At 26.8% G+C, this 15,017-nt stretch overlaps 1 protein-coding gene across 2 annotated transcripts in view; it reads right to left on the reverse strand.

Annotated features, from left to right (window-relative positions):
* LOC135930405 (signal transducer and activator of transcription 5B-like) overlaps nt 1-15,017 on the reverse strand; it is a 95,118-nt gene that overhangs the window by 48,691 nt on the left and 31,410 nt on the right. The window contains exon 2 of one of the 2 annotated variants that reach the window (XM_065467197.1): nt 11,858-11,990. In XM_065467197.1, the coding sequence (XP_065323269.1) occupies nt 11,858-11,982 (125 nt within the window). In that variant the 5' untranslated portion in view covers nt 11,983-11,990. Of the gene's footprint in view, nt 1-1,151; nt 1,170-11,857; nt 11,991-15,017 lie in introns of those variants that run through there. The other variant, XM_065467198.1, reaches the window with a different exon arrangement.

The raw sequence follows: 15,017 nt of genomic DNA on the forward strand, positions 1-15,017 counted from the left end.
TGCAAAACGTTACTTTAAATTTTTTCAAAAAATATGGGAAAAACATATTTTATTGTATTATAAAATTATTTTTATTTATTTTTTGAATTTATAAATAATTTAAGCCGAACAGATCAACCATAAAATTTCCCCATTTTTATTTTAAATTTTCATTGTTAGATTTTCAGTCAAAATTGTAAATCTAATTAATATTTAATCAATCAAGATATGTTAATTTATATTCTTATTCTCTAATATTATAATTTATTTAATAAAGAATATAATGTCAATTATACATATTTCTTCAGATGAAGATGATTTGGCCTGCCCTGGTCCCAGTATGTTTTTTACACCAATATAAAAATTAAGTGTACAAAGTCTAAACTTTGTAAAATTGTGTCGCAACTCTAATATTTCCTAAATTGTGGAATAAGTATGGACAGTCTAGAAATTGTGCAGCCATTAAGGAAGAAATAGGAATATGAACTCTTTTTATAACTAAGTGAAATTAATTATCTCATTAAGGAGAATAACCAGTTTGACGAATCTTGTGATAACTGAATCGCAGAGATTTTCAGATAATGACAAGTTTTTCATATATAATGTATGATTAGTGTACTAAAAAATGATATGTGTATATGACTTTAATGGAACCTGTTGCTACGCTCTTCAGATTTTAGAACATTTGGGATATCTCACTTTCATGATAACTATAATAATATTAAAACTTTAAAAACTTGCTTTAAATAATTTAAGTTTTGTATGGCACTTATTAATGCACTGCAAGACAAAGACATATATAAAAGTTAACAATTTATATTTTGATTATATTTATTTTCTATAGATTCGAATACAAAGATTAATATATACTAAGCAAAGCAATAATTCACTCGCTACTTAATTTAGATTAGTCCTGGATAAAATATAGGTCAACGAAGTTAGAAAGCTTGAACTTATTTCCAGTTTGAGAAAGTATCTTGACACATAAAAAGTTGACTTTGACCTTTAAAAAATAACACACATACCAGATTATTTTCTGATAAAGATTAAAAAAAATTGATAAGGATCTGAATGAAAATTCTTTTGAAGATGATCTATCAAGCTTTTTTCAATTTTTTTCTAATTTTTAATAAATTCCCCCAATTAAAATTTTTATTTATAAAATATAATACAAGTTTTCTATCCTCGTGTCAGTTGAACGTGTGTTTAGGCGAAAGATGTGTTAAGCACTCTCTTGTATATCTGAAATTTAGAAAATCAATCGTTAAAAATAAATAAAAAATTATTTAAAAAATATTTTATCTTATAATATATTATTTGTGTATAATTTTATTTATATTATAAATGGGGGAAAAATTATTATAAAAAGATCTCATCTTAAACTGGAGGACATCTTTACACTTCTTCCATCACACAAGTCCTTTTTTTTGCTAAAAAATTTCTTTTTTATACCAAGGATTCTTTACGCACTTCGGTCAACACCAATTTTTAAATATCCTATTCCTCTCCAAACTTACGAAAAAGGAATAAAGGACTTAACCGAAAAAATAGTAAATATCAGATTCAACGAAACCGCTTGGGCCCAAGCAACTCTTCCAACCAAATTTGGTGGTCTCGGCATCAGATCTCCACATGACTTAGCAATAACTACTTTCATATCGAGTAGTCTCTTGACAAAGCCAATAACCACCGCCCATAATTCTAAAGAAGACCTTTCCTTAATTGTGGCTATGGATATTTGGAAAACAAGGATCAATGCTGATTCTCATCCTCCCACAACCCATAGACAGAAAGACTGGGATGCACCAGTGGTTGCTCGCTGCGTTGAAACTCTCTTATCTAGCATGCAATCTACCGACCGCACCCTATTCTCTTCCCTGCTCAATGGTACGGGACATGAGTTTCTTGAGGCCATCCCATCTACCAATCTTCAGCTTCAACTATCCAACAATAAATTTGCCCACGCCATCGGCATTCGTCTAAATTATTCCATCACTCACCCTCACATCTGCTCAGGGTGCAACTCGCCAGTTGACTCGAAGGGTAGACATAGTTTACATTGTCGCTCCTGCAATGGACGATTCATCAGACACAAGCAATGTAATACAATCATCCAACATGCACTGAAATCCGCCCAAATTCCTTCCACTCTAGAACTACAGGGTCTTTTTAGATCTGACGGTAAACGTCCTGACGGGATCTCTCAAATCCCATGGAGGAGAGGGCAACTTTTGGTATGGGACTATTCCTGTATTGACCCCTTGGCCCCATCCAACCACGCCATCAACATCCTTGACCAGAAGGAACAACTTAAAACTTCTAAATACACAGAAATAATGAACGATCATTGATTCATCCCAATCATATCAACCACTCTTGGCACCTTCGGCAAACTCGCCTTAGCATTTTTCAAAAACTTAGGATCACAAATCAGCAAACTCTCAGAAGAACCTCGAGAGGGTTTTTTTCTTCGTCAACGATTATCCATAGCGATTCTCAAAGCTAATTATATCAGTTTCAATGGTAGTCTTCTAGCCAAAGAGCTATCCTAGACAACACTTACGTCCCTTTTTCATTTTTGTTTCCCTGCGTCACACCATCTCCGTTCTTTTTTTTTATAGTATTATTATATATTTTTCAAACATTTTTAAATATATTAAAACATAAAATATTATATTTTCGTTTTTTTTAATACTTTATATTATTAATTATTTGAAAATTGAAAATAAAGGATTTCATAATTGTGTTCTCAAAAAGGAACCATAATTAAAAAAAAAATATATATTATTTTTGTATAATTTATTTATATTAACAATATAAATTAACCTCTATTTAAAATATTTATGATATTCTTGTTATAATGTTTGCCACCATTCCTTCCTATCAAAATGCAGTCCTTCATGTCATAAAATTAACTAACTTTTCTAATTTATAGTTAAGCTTAAAATTTCAATGGCTAAATTTTTAATTTAATTTCTCTTAATTACCAAAAAATTGTAATCTACCTTTCTTCATATTGCACTATTAACAAATTATTTGTTGTAATTGTTTTAATTTGTTACCAATAATGGAATATCAAATTTTGAATCATAGTAATTCTCCAACGAGTGATATATAACTTTTAGAAACTATTAATTATAATCTTAAACCTTCAAAATTCCCACAATGTCTTAAACATTTCACCTTCTGTGGTTTAATAGACATAAATGTAAGTTCTTAAATAATGATACAGTTTTAAATGTTAACAATGACCCTATTGTAACATCAATATCGTAATCCCACATCTACCTGATATTTCTTTCTCCCCCATATTCTCCTCCAAGCCTAATGTTATTACTCGAATCCCTAAACTCGTTTATTGGTAGCTAAATCTATCTCTGATTTTCCTCCCTCTATTTTAATTATGAAAAGGAATGGCTTAAATATTTTTTTAAAGCTTTAATACTTTCAAAGTGCCTGACAAATTTTTACTCAAATCTTTAACTCAACAAATTTGAGATGCCGTCCTTAACAACATACCTTCTTGTTGAATTTTCATTCTCCAATTATTGTACAAAAAAAATATAACTTCTTCTTTAGTGATCAAAGCCAACCTTATATCTAAAAAAAAATTGATAATCTAAAAATCAAAAGTGTGCTTAAGTTAGCATTTACTTATGATTCACTTGCCGATGCCTCTCATGATACTACCATCAATCCTATAATTCACGCGATTGATTTCACATAGGAAGAAGTTAGAAAAGTCATCTTTACATTCCATTGTATTCCGCCCATGGACTGGATGGAATTCGTCCTGTACTTCTTCAGGGCATTACTTCTGCATTAATATGTTCCCATACTTCAATCCTAACCTTGCTTGCCAACTTTTGTAATAAAATTTTGGCCGGTGATGTTCCAGATTTTGCGTCACAATACTTTTTGGTGTACGACTCATTGCCTTGCAAAACCCAATAAGGATAACAGGCCAATTTCTATGGACTCATCTTTTAAGCGCCTTGTTGCCCAAATGATTTCCTAAGAATTAAGCATGATGCATCTCTCATCTTGAATCCTTTTCAACTGGGCGTTGGAGTTGCCGGTGGTTGTGAGGCTGTGATATACTTAACTAGTATTCATTTCAAAAACAATCCCTCAAATGAAATCTTAATTAAAATATGTCTTTAATACCCTCTCTCAGAACTCTTTCTTAAAATCCTTGAGCACTTTTTTCCTGGATATGGCATATTTTTCCATACCTGCTATCGATATCATTCCACTTTACACTTCATATCATATAAAATTCCTTCCAGGAGATAAAGAGAGGAGGAGACATGATCATATCGTTGATTCCGAGACGAAATAGCAATGGGCTAAGGGGATCACCCAGTTTTTTCTCTCAACAAAATTTGCCGGTCTTGACATCAAATCTCCTTCTAATTTAGCTTTAACAACTTTTATCTCAAGATGCTTGATAATAAAACCTATTGTTACCACTCTCTGTCCTGTGGACGAGAAGGAATGGGACATCTCGGTTGTTGCCTGCTGAGTCAAAACTAGACTATCAAGCATGCAACCCCTAGATCGTCCTCTCTTTTCGTCATTGCTAAACTCTGGGCCCGAGTTCCTCGAGTCTATTCCTTCTGTTAATATTCAATTACAACTCACCAAAAATGAACTCACTCATACCATTGGAATCCGTATCAATTGCTCAATTACCCCACCTTACCTTTGCTATGAATGTTATGCCCCTGTTGACTTGAAAGGACGAAATAGCCTACACTGCCATTCATGAAAAGGACGTAGTATTCCTAGATACAATCATTGTAATACCATTATTCATGTGCCCTTAAATCTGCGCAGATTACATCGATCCTCGAACCTAGTGGTATTTTCAGGTCGTATGGAAATCCTCCAGATGACATTACCCAAATCCCTCGAAAGAGAGATCAATTTCGACTATTCCTGTGTAAATCCTCTAGCTCCTACAAATCTTAGTACAAATACAAACATCTTGGACATCAAAGCTATCCAAAATTAATAAATATTTGGAAATATCCAATGAATACATTTTTAAATCTACATTAGCCACATTTGATAGCGATGCTTTAACATTCTTCAAGGAACCCTCTTATTAGTAAAATCACTGATGAACCCAGGGAAGATTTTTACCTTAAGCAAAGTCTCTCCTTTCATAAATCGAATTACATCAGTTTCTTTAAAAGTCTCTTTTCTAAGGGGCTAACCTAACTTTTCTTAAAAATCTCTTTTATATATTTTATTTTTTTATATATAATAATCCTTTTTACATATTTTGATTTTATGTTCTTATATTTTATCATATGATGGATTAAAATTATGAAGTATATATATTATATTATTATTATACTAACACATATATATTGTTTTTATTACTAGCTAATAACCCGTCAAGAATGACGGGGTTGAGGGGTAATTAGTTTTTGTGTATATGGTACTTAATATACTTTATATTAAAATTTAGAAGAAAAAGAGATAAAATTGTTGCAATGTAACCCTTGAGCATTAAGGGTATTAGAAATATCAAAAATTGAATTTGTGATAGGAATCATATTGGGTAGAATTAAAAATAGTGATGCTTCAAAATTTTTGAATTTTAAATATGGGATAGACAAAAATTTTGTTTTGCAGACACGCTAGGTCTGATCAAAAAACCATGTGCAATGCAACTTTCCCAAAATTTTGCCATTTATTTCTATTGTAATTTAATAACAATGTCTTAAATTTAATTTTATATTCCATTTATGTAATTTAATAACAATTCTTAAATTTAATATTATATTTAGAATAAAATTTAAATTTTTGATAGAAATCATATTGGGTAAAATTTAAAATAGATATGCTTGAAAATTTTTTAATTTTATATATGGACCAGACATTGGCCTGAAATTTTTTTTCTCAAGCCTGGAGATAGGTAAATCTCTGAAAACCATATTGTTGGAAAAATTTTCTCAAGCCCGCCAAAGACCATAATAATTTTGTTAGTTGAGAACTGAAATAAAATATATAAAAGTCATAATTCATTTAAAAATAAAATCAGAATATGAAAGTTGCATGGGCTTGGTTTTTTAATCAGGCCTGGCGATTTCTGCAAAAAAAATTTTCAGGCCAATGTCTAGCCCATATTTAAAATTAAAAAATTTTCAAGCATTTCTATTTTATTTACACAATATGATTTCTATCACAAATCTAAATTTTATTCTAAATATAAAATTAAATTTAAGACATTCAATAAAAATAAATGGCAAAATTTTATGATTGCATGGGACTTGGTTTTTTGATCAGGCCTAGCTATGTCTGCAAAAAAAAATTTTCAGGCCAATATATAACCCATATTTAAAATTCAAAAATCTTAAAGCATCTCTATTTTAAATTTTATCCAATATGATTTCCATTACAAATTTAAATTTTGATATCAAACATGCTCACGGTATACATTGCAACAATTTTACCCCTTTTTCTCCTAAATTTTAATATTTATAAAAAATTTATTAATAAAGTATATTTAGTACCATACACACAAACTAAATAATTACCCTTTAACCCCGTCAGCTAATATGGTAATAAACGGCAGAATTTAAATATATCAGCTATTAATTAATATTAAAGGTTCGGTTCGGTTCAACTAATTATAAAGGTTTAATTCATAATTTTTTTTTATTGAAACCATCTTCTAATTTATTTATATTATAAGCATTTATGAATTATATATAAAAAAATATATAAGATTCAAAATAACTCATTTTTAAATATATTATTTGAACTTAGCCCTTTTTACAGAAACTTGTGTTGCGGGAACCGCAATTTATTTCTCTAAAATATAATAACTGAACAGGGTTAACCGTTTTTTCTAAAGGTCCCTTTTACTCCTTCAAAAAATTATTATATTGTTCAGATATTTATATAAATTTTTTTTAAAAAAATATTTAAGGTCGGAATCTTTTTTTTAAAAAACAATTAAATTATATTTTATGGCTGGTACCATAAAATTTTATTTTTTAGAGATATTTAATATGTATTACTTTTACGCTTTGAAAATATTTTTTGGTTTTTCGGATTTTTTATAAATATATTTATTAATATTTTTTTAAATTAAAAAGGCTTAACCTCATCTCTTTTCATTCATTATATACCTTAATTTTATATAGTGATGTTAAGGTAACTTTACCTGTAACTAGTTACATTTTGGCTAAAAAATAACTGTAACTAGTTATATTTTTAAATAGTTATAATTTTTGAAATGTAACTGCCAAAAGTAACTAGTTACTTTTAAAGATATATTCAAATAATTAATTTTATTTTTATCATGTTGTGATAAATTAATTTTAAATTAAATTTATTTTTTAAATTAAATTTATTAATTTAAAATTTTGTGAAAATGTCTGATTGTTATAATTTCCCGTTCAAATTTACCTTAATACCTCAAAGTGAATCCCAGACGAATGAATCATGCTTAAAACCAACATCACTTGATGTAGTTGGATTTTTTGACCTAAAGCGCCAAAATATTCTGGATAATGAACTTATAGAAAACTTTATCAAATCTAATAACAACACTTTTTCCTAATATAACGATTTTCCAAAGTTAAAATTACTCTTTATTAAATATAATGTTGTTCTAACATCAAGTGCTCCAGTAGAGCGCTTGTTCAGTGTATGTAAGCTCATTTTTGGAGATAAACGAGCACGTCTCCTAGATAATAACTTTGAAATTAATTTGTTGTTAAAAGCAAATAAACATTTATTAGATTCTAATTTTTATGAAAAATAAATGTTTTTTTTTTCAATGCAAATATATATTTTTATATTCGATGTAAATATTCAATTTTGCGATATTTTTTTATATAAATAAATTGTATATTATTTTAAATAACTGATTATACTTTGTTTATCCTAATTTTTTTTATATTAAATAAATGCATTCAATAAATAAATAATGCGCATATGAATGATGTATAAAGTAAGTAACTAATTACTTTTGAAAATAACTGTAACTAATGTTATGTTTTTGCCAATGTAACTAGTAACTGTAACTAGTTATATTTCAAAAGTAACTTTTAACATCACTAATTTTATACTATTTACTTTTTTTAAAATCCCTTATTTTGAATCCCCACGTTGGCACATAATTCCATATCCCAATACGACATATATATACTTCATCATAATTTTAATCCATCATATGTTAAAATATAAGAACATAAAATTAAAATATGAAAAAGGAATAATACAAAAAAAATATGGAAATTTTTGCATATAGTATTTAATTTTTTAAGTAACGAGTAATGCATGAGCATGAGTAATGCATTATTTTTTTGGAGTAACGTTTACAGCACTAATTTTAAATGAATTTTTTTCATTTTCTTCTAATTTTATTGATTCCCATATAGAATTAATTTAAAGCTATAATAGTGGCCAATAAATAATTATTATATCATATTTTTAAGCAAAATTTAATTGATCCGAGCCCTCATTCTACTAGCCCCTAAGGACTAATATGATTAAACATTTCCTGGGCAAAAAAAATATACTGTTAATTTTCCTTTTATTATAGTAGAAAGTTTTTTTTTATATATAAAATAAGAAACGTGCAGGCCAAGCTATAAGCCCGAGTACACAGGCCGGGCAGTATTTTAATTTCTTTAAATATACAGGGCCGGGCCTAAAAAATTTTTTTTTAAATACCCGGGCAGGGCCGTATTATTTTACGCCATTATTAGCTATAAAAAAAATAAAAATAATATATTTAAAAAAAATCCGGGCAGCCTTAAAATATAAAGGCGGGCTGGGCAAAAAAATAAAAAAATAATCCGGGCCAGTGCAGGTCATACAAATGGTACCTCTGTAGATCTGAAAATATAATTTCAATTTTTCAAAAATATTTAAAAAAATAGTGGTATCATATAGACAACCTCCCCCAGCCATATCAGAAAGCATATAAATTTTTAAATAAGATTAGATGGGGAAGCATTTCAATGATTAGACCTCCATCATATTAATTCTGTTTTAATCGTCAGAATTAATAATTTTAGGGCTTTAAAATATAAAATATTATCTTTTTTTAACATGTGCTAAATTTAAAAATAAATGTTTCAAATATAAATAATATTATAAAACTTGTTTGGTAATAGTAATGAATAAAAATATATTTAATTATAATATTTTGGTTGTTTCAATAGAGATGATATAAGTATTATATTAAGTTTAAATTTAACAATTTGAAAGTGGTTTCCAAATCATATTTTCCTGTCTGAAAAAATTTTTTTTAGTTAATAATTAAGAAACTTTCTAAATAGCCCTATTTCCAAAAAAAAAATGTTTTTAGACCCTAGTTCGACTTAAGCCTCATTTCAGGTTCAACTAAGTCTGTCTAAAGGCCGATAAATATAAAAATGCGATTTTCATTAAACTCCATTCTCGATATTGCAACTGATGTAATTCATTTGAGATAATGCATTCGCTTCGCAATAATACATTAGCGATAATGAATTCGCTTTAATATCTTCACAATAATGCACACGCGATAAAGCATTTACTGCAATGCATTAGCGATAATGTTTTCGCGCTAAGACATTCACGATAATACATTCGAATAATGCATTCGCGATAATGAATTCGCTTTAATATTTTCGCGATAATGCATTCGAGGCATTTGCGGTAATGCATTCGCGTTATTATATTCGCTGTAATGCGCGGTAACCTTCTAATCTTATACTTCTCTTCCAACAAGAGGTTGGTTTTGGAACAACCAAAAACTCATGACCGGGCATTTCTTAGACTTTCCGAGAATCAACAAGGGATCCAAACCGAACCTTTAACCCAGTATTTTAATGATTTTCTATTAGAATCTGAACAAATCGTTAAAATGTAAAGAAGTTCGAACCTTATGATTTAATGCTGTGAAAGTTATCTAGTAGTATATTGTAAAATTCTAATTTATAGCCAAATTGTTTTAAGATTATTACCAATCAATTTAACTTCCTTTTTAAATTAAATTTTAAAAATGCTTATTAATGCCTAGGACTAAATTAAATATAATATATAAATTATCTAAGTATAGTATTATTGTAAAGTTGAAGATTTGTGATACTAATAAAATGGTATAACATGGAAAATTTTTATAAGAGTAAAAAATTCTAGTGAAAATGCAACATCAATAAATAATTTTTTACTTTAAAAAGAAGGATGGTATAACAAAATCTATTAGAATTAGAGAATATTGAAAATATTTTAGTTAATTAATGAATAGACTATTTGTAAAATCAGAATAATCGATTCTCCGCTGTATATAAATTTTCTAATATTTAGTTATTATAATTTTTAAATTTAAATAAAAAAAACATTTTTCATAAAAAAAATATTATTGAGGTGAATCTAGACAATATTTTAATTGCACAGCTCAATTAAAAATTTACAATAGGCATGCGGGCTAAAAGATTTTTTGGCGGGTGGGCGGACGGGTTAAAAAATATTTTTGTAACAATGGGCAAGTGAATTTAAAATATTTTTAGGGTGTGAGCAGATTTCTTTTTATTAAAAATCATCTTTTATATCATAATATTATATTTTATAAGCTTAAATAAAGATACATTATAATAAAATAAATAAAGCGCCAAACCAACTAATGAAATCATTTTTAAACATTAGGCGGGAGGTTTAAACAAAATTTTTATATATTAGCAAGACGGGCAAATTAAAAAACTATGGGCGAGCGAATTTATAATTGCGGGTGAGCGTTAGGGTTAAAACTCGCCCATTGCAGACCTATAAGCTTAATATTATTAAGTAAATATGGTTCAATATTGCACTAATAAACTGCTATAATTTATATATTAGATATTATTTAAAATTTTCAATTAATTTTTTAATGTTGAAATAAAAAAAAATGTGCTTCTCTATATGTAATTCTAATCAAATGTTGTGTAAAATAACTCATTGTTTTTAAAAACCGAACCTGAACTATTGCTTTTATCTAACTTTGAACCGATATTGGTTTCGCCTCGGATCCCCAAATCTGCTAACAAGCATTGTTCTCAGTACCCTCCCCTATTATTGGCCAATTTATTATAGTTGGTGTACAAATTATTTTTTTAGTGAATAAATTCATTGTTTTAAATGATGAAATTACATTTTACTAATTATAAATATTTTAACCAATTTTGTATTTAATACTGATATTCGATTATTTATATTGATTAAATATTAATTTTATGCTGGGAAAAATAAAAAAATATACTGAACAAAAAATACTGGAGGTTTTATTTACATAAATCAGAGACCTGCAGAGGTACCTTTATTATCAAAGAATTTTCAGGCCTGGCCCGAATTTTTTTTAAATAAATTTTATTTATTTTTGATTTTTATAGCTAATAATGGCGATTTCAAATATTTGGTTTTAAAATATACGGCCCTGCCATATTTAAAAAAATTAAAATACGGCCGGGCCGGGCTTAGGGCCAGGCCTGCAGGTCTCTGACATAAATACTATGATAATCAATGCTAAATTAAACAATTAATAATAAAGAGACTTGGTAATTGCCTAAAAAATAGAGGACATTTCTTTCAAACACCTATTTGCTTGTTAATTATGTATAATCTAATATTTCATAAATGTCTAATCTTATTCATGAATTTTCACTTGCATCTTTTGTATATTTGATAAAATTCGCCCATAATTACTTTATTTACATAAAAATAAATCAAGTTCTCAATAATATTCTCCTCATGATCAAAAAAAAGGATCAACCTGAATAAAAAGCTTTGCACAAATATTTTTTCTTAAAACTAATACTTTTTAGAAATAATAAATCATATCTTAAAATAATCATAAGGTGTGTCAAATGTTTATAAATAGAAGCTTTACCATGGTTGATCTTCTATCCAATTAGCTAAACAATGTCTAACTTCAAAAGGAAACGTTTGGACATATAACGGTATTTTTTTGACAGCATCACCTTGGATTTCCAGAATTTTTGCCCAAAGTGCCATGAATTATTCTATAAATAAATTTTAAATAAAGGAGTAATTTCTGTGTAATATATTTTGAGATTATTGAGAATGCTTATTCTTGCGATACTAAATATAAGATCAGGACGATATTTAGCATTTTTTGAAAATATCGGATAGTGCCAATATTTTTAAAAACCTATCCGGTATTTTATTGTTTCTGGTTATTTAATGATTTGTAGTATAATATTTTTTGTATAATTTCATAATAATCAATTAATAAAAGCAAACAAAATTCAATTTATTTATGATGTTTAAAAATATAGAATTATTTTAAAAGATAAAGCTTAAAATTTGATATTATTTTCGTTATATTATCTGCAATAGAAAATATCTAATGAGTTACATTCAGCTAGTATGTTAAACGATTTAGTCGATTTTTTAAAGTGGCTAACTTAAGATTTTAGCCAAAAGTAAATTACCCAAGCTTAAAAATTTGCCCAGAGATGACAGAAAGTGAACATCTATGAAATTACAAGAATAATATTTTGATATTTTACATAAACTTAATTTAGACGTTTCAACGCTACATTCAGCCATAAAAATAGCCAATATTTTAAATGAAATGAGCATTTGGAAAATAAAAAATCAAAATACACTTAATCATTCATGAAAGTTAGTTGGTTATTTAAACAAATGACATTGTTTTGGGATGGAGGTTAATAAAAAATCAATTTGTAAATATCATATCACATTGATGGCTGCCCATTGAACAAATACTGTGTTGTGCAGATTTAATGGAAAATATTTCTATAAACTTGTAAAAATTGATAAAAATATATAAATATGTTATTGTAACAATTTTTTGCAGCTCAAATAATTTTATTTGCAAATAAATGAAAACACAACACTGTAATAATGAAAGTAGATTCAATAACAACGAACGTACTTACAAATTATCTCATAAAATTCTATTAATAAGCGTAGAATGGATATGATAAAAACAATCGGTATTTTTTTTTATAATAAAATTTTATTTTCATTTTACAATATAGCTTCTTAATAATCTGTATTGGCTGTTTGCTTACATATTTTCACAAGACATCACATTGGTTACATTCATTGGATTTTTTTAATTTTAATTACAATACAATGCATATTTTTATTATATATATTACATAATAATGATTTTAAATATAACGCTATCTATATTATATATTTTAATTTATAAAAATATTAAAAATTTAATAAAATTAAAAAAACAAAATGGCTCGATTTTTTTTATTGAACAGTTAAATATAAGGGTAATAACCATTTCGAGCGAATATCATAACCCAAAAAAAATTCCTTCTCAATAATGTTAATTTTTTATTTTTACTGGAAATAAGACATGGAATTTTTTAATTTTTTTGTTATATTTTCCAATGTAGAATTTTAAGGGCTAAAATAATATATAATTTTTAACTCTATCTTAAGTATTTTTGCATTGCGCGATTTTCAATTTTGAAGGTGTATAACTAGTGTTGTTAATCGACTAAATTTAGTCGACTAACTAATACTTTTAGTCGAAAAATTCGAAAATTTAGCAACTAAATTAGTCTATTAGTCGAAAAGTGACTAATTTAGTCGACTAAAACGACTAATATAGTCGACTAAAACGGCTAATATAGTCGACTAAAACGGCTAATTTAGTCGACTAAAAGAACTAATTAAGTCTACTAAATTAAGTCATAATCGTTATTTTTGAACTTTTTTTATATTTTTTAGGTAAAAATATATGTTGTAAAGATGTAAAATCAGTGAAGATGTACCATCATAGAAAAATATTAATTATCAAAATCGTTATTTTTGAAAAGTAAATAGGTAAAAATATATATATTGTAAATGTGTTAAAATAAAAGTGAAGATGTACCATAGAAAAGTGGCAATTGGCATAATCGTTATTTTTTAACTTTTTTAAAACAAATAGGTAAAAATATATATTGTAAAGATGTTAAAATAAAATTTCAGTGAAGAAGTACCATAGAAGAGTGACAATTGTCATAATCGTTATTTTTTACCTTTTTTATATTTTTTTTAAGTAATTAGGTAAAAATATAAATTGTTAAGATGTTAAAATAAAATTTGAGTGAAGATGTACTATAGAAAAGGGACAATTGTCATAATCATTATTTTTGAACTTTTTTGAATTTTTTCAAAGCAAATAGGTAAAAATATATATTGTAAAGATGAAATAAAATTTCCGTGAAGATGTACCATAGAAGAGTGACAATTGTCATAATCGTTATTTTTTTAACTTTTTTTAAAGTAATTAGATAAAAATATATATTGTAAAGATGTTAAAATAAAATTTCAGTGAAGATGTATCATAGAAAAGTGACAATTGTCATAATCGTTATTTTTGAACTTTTTTGAATTTTTTAAAAGCAAATAGGTAAAAATATATATTGTAAAGATGTTAAAATAAAATTTCAGTGAAGACTTACTATAGAAAAGTGACAACTGTCATAATCGTTATTTTTTAACTTTTTTAAATTTTTTTAAAGTAAATAAGTAAAAATATATATTGTAAAGATGTTAAAATAAAATTTAGTTGTACCATAGAAAAGTGACAATTGTCATAATCATTATTTTTGAACTTTTTTGAATTTTTAAATAGGTAAAAATATATATTGTAAAGATGTTAAAATAAAATTTCAGTGAAGATGTACCATAGAAAAGTAACAATTATTATAATGATTATTTTTGAACTTTTTTGAATTTTTTCAAAGCAAATAGGTAAAAATATATATTGTAAACAAGTTAATTTAAAATTTTAGTGAAAATCCCACAGAAAAGTCACAATTGTCATAATCGTTATTTTTGAACTTTTTTTAATTTTTTTAAAGTAAATAGTTAAGAATATATATTGTAAAGATGTTAAAATAAAATTTCAGTGACAATTGTCACAATCGTTATTTTTTAACTTTTTTTAAAGTAAATAGGTAAAAATATATATTGTAAAGTTGTTAAAATAAAATTTCAGTGAAGATGTACCATTCCCCGAATACTACGGTGCCTCCTTGGCCGATTAGATA

The sequence above is a fragment of the Gordionus sp. m RMFG-2023 genome, chromosome 5, assembly GCF_954871325.1.
Source record: "Gordionus sp. m RMFG-2023 chromosome 5, tfGorSpeb1-WG-v2, whole genome shotgun sequence".
Taxonomy (NCBI): Eukaryota; Metazoa; Nematomorpha; class Gordioida; order Chordodea; family Parachordodidae; genus Gordionus; species Gordionus sp. m RMFG-2023.